Below are 5,781 nucleotides of genomic sequence, written 5' to 3'. Positions count from 1 at the left end.
AATTTATTTATTTATTTTTTTTTAAACAAAACATTTTTTATATATATTCTATTTAATTAAATAAAAATATATTTATTTATTATAAAACTATATTAGAATTGTGATAAATAAAGCTTTATTTTGTATGACTTTTAACTGATTTTACATATACATATATATTTATTTATTTATTTATTTACTTTCTGGCACCAATTTTTAAATATTTTTATTCAAAAAAAAAAACAAAACAAAACTAACAAAATTAATAATAATAATATTTTTATAAAATTTATAATTTATGTAATTAAAAACAAATATATATATATATAAACTTTAAATAAAAATTTCAAATCAATAATAAACTTCATTACAAATATAATAAGGTAAAAAAAAAAATAATAATAATAATATTTTGACAACGTTATTATATAACCTTATTTAAACAAAAGAAACAATCAAAAAATTAATATTTTTTTTAATAAATTTGAATAATAAATAATATATAATATTTATGATTTTTATTAATTTGTTGATAAAAAAAAAAAAAAAGAAAAACCGAGAAGGTTCACAGTGAAATTTTTCTCGAAAAAGAAATAAATGAGCAAAAGTATTTAAAAGGTAATACATATATATATATTATATAAATTATATTTTATTTATTACTAAGTAATTAATTTTAATTCCCCTGCACGTTGTTTCACAATTCATTACAAAAGGCAATTTTATTTATTTATTTAATTAATTTATATATATATATATTTCTTTTATTATTTACTTAAATTAATTATATAATTATTATTATTATAAAATTTTCTTATTTATTTTAAATAAAATTTTTCTATACTTTAATATATATATATATATTCATTTATTTATATATATTATATATATATGCACAAAAGGCTTATTCTTTTCATTTCAAACTGAATTAATCACAAGAGTATAGATATGCGCGATAGAAACAATATTTCTTTCTTTTTTTTTTTAAATAAATAAAAAATAAAAAAATTTTTTTTCCTTCGTATAATTTACGAATAAACAATAATAATAATATTTTTTCCTAGATCGCAATCGTGAAAATATATATATATTAATTTATTCCGGTTTATGTATCACGCACGATGAGATACATACATAAAAAAAAAAAAATATTCTCTATTATTAATAATTAAAACAATTATTTTAATAATTCGTCGTTATATTCACATTCGAAGTAAATAATAATAATAATAATAATATACGAATGTCAATCGTTAAATTTTGTAAATTTTTTCTAATTATATTAGAGCTCCTAAAAAATATACTTTTTATGGTAACAAGTAAAAAATATTTATGGAAAATTAAATTTCCATAGATAAGTAACTAATCCTACTTAACATTGATATTCCTTACCATCAACATTTGGTGGTACTTTTAACGGGGTTCTTGGAGCGATAACAAAGTTAAGGCAGTTTCAGCTAGAGTTGTTAAATCAGCAAAATCCGGTCCTGAAAAAAAAAAAAAAAGACATTCAAGTATATAATACAACTCATGAAATGTAATAAATTAAAAAAAAAAAATTAACTCACTTGAAATGCCTTGAACGGAATTTGATATTGGTTTTGATGTAATGGCCGAAGAGGAAGAAGAATCAGGTCCGACGTTTGGTAACTTTCCTCTTAGTTTTTCCAATTTATTTTTCATTATTTTATTTTTAATTGCATCTTTTTTTAAACCAAGGAGTCGTTTTTTACGCTGACGTTTTTTTTGTAAAAAACTTTCAAAGCTCAAAAGTGGAAGTTCTTCAATTTTTTTATTTAAATTAAAATCTCTATATAAAAAAAAATAATAAATTATTATAATTATTATTATTAATAAATTAATTTTATGTATTGAAAAAAGGAACAAGTTATTATTAATTTACCCTCCGTGAAGTTCTTTCTTTTCTTTTATCATTTGAACTTTTGATATTGGCTTTTTTTTAATTACATTTTTGGCATCTTTTATTTTTCTTATGTTTTTTTCTTCGCCATGTTTTTTCAACTTTTGTTCCAATTCCAATTTCAATTGTATTATGTCAGAAGCCTTTGCACCTTCCTTAACAACGACATCCTCATCATCATCATCATCATCATCCTCACCGTTGTTGTCATTATCATTTTTCGTTTTATTCGCAAATTCTTTTTCCTTCGATAAAAATTCCGAGACTTTTTTCAAATAATATTTGTCATTGTGCAAATTCGAATTTTCTCTTTTATGAATTTTTTTCTTTTTCGTTTTCACGTTCGAACTCATTTTTTCTTCATCTCCCGTCGCAGAATGAAAATTTAAATTTTTGCTTCTTTTTTTGCTCACCGAATTCTTTATGTATTGCTCGTATCTTTGACCCTTGCAAGATCTTTTCGATCTTCGACCACGTGGAGACTCGGGCGGACTGTTGTCGGATTTTTCGTACCACGATTCGTCGGAATCGGTTTCGCTTCTAGATCTTACGTTAAATTTTGCAACCGCCATTTCTTCAGCGTCTTCTGAAACTCGCTCTTTTATCATGCTCACTATTTCTCGACTTACTTTTCCTAATATGCTTTGGAAATTCGCACTACGTTTATCACAGTTTACTGGTACCTCATAATCACCTTCATTTTTACCCTTACTTTCTTCCCTTTCGTAATCATCATTATCGTCGTCTTCCTCATCGTCCTCTTCTTCATCACCACCGTCGTCGTCTTCGTCGTCGTCGTTTTCGTCCTCATCGTTGTCGACATCATCATCAACATCATCATCATCACCACCACCACCACCATCATTTTCGTTATCACCATCTTTATTTTCATCATTGTAATTTTTTGTATTTTTATTATTATTCTCGTTGTCATCATTAACATCATCATCATCATCATCATCATCATCATCATTATTATCTTTATCATTTATGTCTTTGTTTTCTAAATTATTATCCTGAGCTAATTTAAAAGGCTCTTTTTGGTCCAATCTTTTTTTTATTATATCACAGTTTTCACGCGCTACGTTAACGCATTTTTCCCCCCTTCCCGGAATGTACCCGTCTTCTATTTTACTAGTCCTCATTCGATCATGATTAGTCTGTATACTAGGTAGGACCAGCTTTCTTTGGTTCGGATTAATATAATCTACTATCAAATTATTGTTATCGTTAAAAGAATAATTTACGCAATTTTTTTTACTTTCTTCCTTGTCAGAGGACAAAACTATTGTATTATTATTTAAATTTGGACTCATGAGTGTTTCATTCATCTCGTAGGGTTTTGAACTCACTTGTACTGATATCTTATCATCTTTTTTATCCATTTTTTGATTCTTCTGAGATTGCCAAAATCTGGTCGGGTTCTTTTGATACGTATGTTCAGTATTTATATAATCTAAAGTGCGTTGGACATCCAACTCTTGATATGATTTTTGAACGTCGAAACTTGAATCAACTATTTTTTCAATTAATTGTTGTTGAGTGCAATTATTATTATCGGATTTCCACGAGCGAGATTCGTTTGGCTCGTTTTCAATAAAATTTTTTTCGTATAAGGAATCTTTCCGTTTAGCCTTTGAATTTTTTTTGTACTTGATTAAACTATTTTTTTTTTTATTTTTTCTTTTTTCTCCCTTATGGCTTTTTTTTGAAAATATTTCCGTCGTTTCTTCGGATTCACTCGCCGATTCAGAATCATCTTTGGGAGGCTTCGTCCTGGTTTGAAGTAAAAATCTTTTTTTAGGAGGAGCAGAGTGACTTAAAACAGACGGCAATGGCGGTGAAGCATTCAGAGGAGTTGTCGGAGGAGACAAAGATGAACTTAAAAGACTAGTTAAACCTCCTAATTGACTTTCATCTAAAAAAAAAATTATTTTGAATTGATTTTTCTTTTTTTTTTTTGTAAACTTTATGTAAAATAAAATCAAAATTTATATTTAAAAAAAAAAAAAAAAAAACCTGCGAGCTTTCCAGGTGTGATGGGACCTGAACTTGACACTATCCCTGGCTCTAACTTAGGGGGTCTCCTGTTTGATGGTCTAGTGACAAGAGTTCGTAGGGGTGGAGCTGGTAGCTTATACCAAGTAAATTGAGGATTGTTAGCAATAAAAATTTCCTTGTTCTGAAAACAAAAATGAAGTTTTTAATAAAAAGTTTCTAAGGAATTAAAAAGTTTTTTCTTTTTTTTTTTTTTGTGTTTAATTAAGAAATTACCTGTCGAGCAAGTTCCTTGTATTTATCTCTTTCATCTTCTTCTAATGTTCTCCACCAATTTCCTAATAATTTAGTCACACCTCGATTTTCTAAATTTGGATTTTTAGCACTGACAATATCCCGATGCCTCTTGCAAAACAACAAAAACCCATTTGGGGGTCTTCTAGCGTGATGTGCTGGAATTTCTCCTTTCACTGAATCCTCAGTTTTTAAATTGGCTCGCTTTCCTTCTGTTTCTTCTTCCGTATCCGACATATTTTTCCTTTTATAATTTGCTTTGACCGGCTCATCTTTTTTTTCGTTTTCACTAACGTGCCCGTTACATAATTTGGACTCTGTCTCTCTCTCATATTTATTTTTCATTATGTTTTCGTCTGATTTTTGAACCGCATCGTCTTGTGAATCCATTGTGAAAATTGAGTGAACATATAAATTGAACCCCTGAAAAACATAAACAATACACGTATATTAAATTAATAAAATGTCATAATTATCACATCACGTTATTTTAAAAGTGAAAAAAAAAAAAGAAAAAATGAATTGTAGTAAAATTAAAAAACAAATTTGAAAAAAAAAAAAAAAAGAATTTTACATTTTAATGAAATTAATTATTTAAACAATTACATTAGCCAAGAATTTGATCCGAATCCAAGACGCCTTTAATTTATGTTATTTATTTATTTTTTTTTCATTTGACAATTTTTTCTTATAATCATAGATTATTATTTAATTATTAAAAGATTAAAAAATAAGTAAATAATAATAAATAAAAAATATTTTAAGGTGACCTTAATGAACTAAAACCTGAATTCGAAAAAAAAAACCTTGATTTTCCAATGTCAATGTCTAATTGCTAAAGATTGTAATTTGGAGTCATCAGCCTTTTTAAATATAAATGGTGGTTTATATATACGTGTATATATTTATTCACAATTAAATTTATTTTTTATTCAATATTTATCATTAGCATTTGTTCAAAAAAAAATAAATAAAAATATTGGTAGCTTTTTTTTTTGTCATTTTAAATTATAGTTACGTTTTTTCAATATATACTAAATACAAATAAATAATAGGATAAAACATCTTTCTAAAAAAAAAAAAAAAAACAAATGCTTTGGCGAAACTCAAACAATAATAAGTAAAAAAAATTTTTAAAGTACCTATCATTAAAAAATTTTTTTATTCAAATGGGAGTATCATTGTATCAAAAATTTCATTCACCATTACAATTTCATTATTATTATTACTCATTTTTATAGAATGTATACAATCACAAAGAAAAAATATATTAGGTTTTTAATTATGTTTTAAATTAATTATTTAAACTATTTATTATTATTATTATTATTAAGACCAATGAAAATTTGATTTATTAAAATAATATTTATTCAATTTTTAAAAAAAAATTTGGGGAAAAAGAAATAACAGATATTTTTGTTTACTCTCAACAGGAGTTCTTAGCTCAATTTAATAATAAAAGTATCAACTTATTGCAAAACATTATTATAATAAGACCTTTTATGAAAAGTTATACATATTTGTAAGGTTTTGAATTTAAATTGAAACAATTAAAAAAATTTTTAAATTTTTTTTACTTAAGAGTAAGA

General features: G+C 25.2%; 1 protein-coding gene across 1 annotated transcript; it reads right to left on the bottom strand.

The window, feature by feature from the left end:
* Window positions 1-1,392: 1,392 nt before the first annotated feature.
* On the bottom strand, window positions 1,393-4,582 carry Phum_PHUM230960 (peptidyl-prolyl cis-trans isomerase G, putative; the record flags this gene model as incomplete). The annotated part of the gene is made up of 7 exons (XM_002425953.1): window positions 1,393-1,466; window positions 1,548-1,636; window positions 1,883-2,055; window positions 2,167-2,620; window positions 3,020-3,811; window positions 3,976-4,082; window positions 4,175-4,582. The coding sequence occupies 7 exons, from the start codon at window positions 4,580-4,582 to the stop codon at window positions 1,393-1,395; spliced, it is 2,097 nt and encodes a 698-aa protein (XP_002425998.1).
* Window positions 4,583-5,781: the final 1,199 nt, after the last annotated feature.

Source organism: Pediculus humanus, genomic scaffold, assembly GCF_000006295.1.
Source record: "Pediculus humanus corporis 1103172107592 genomic scaffold, whole genome shotgun sequence".
Taxonomy (NCBI): Eukaryota; Metazoa; Arthropoda; class Insecta; order Psocodea; family Pediculidae; genus Pediculus; species Pediculus humanus.
The sequence above is the reverse complement of the archived record's forward strand: the minus strand, read 5'-3'. Positions and strand labels throughout refer to the sequence as shown.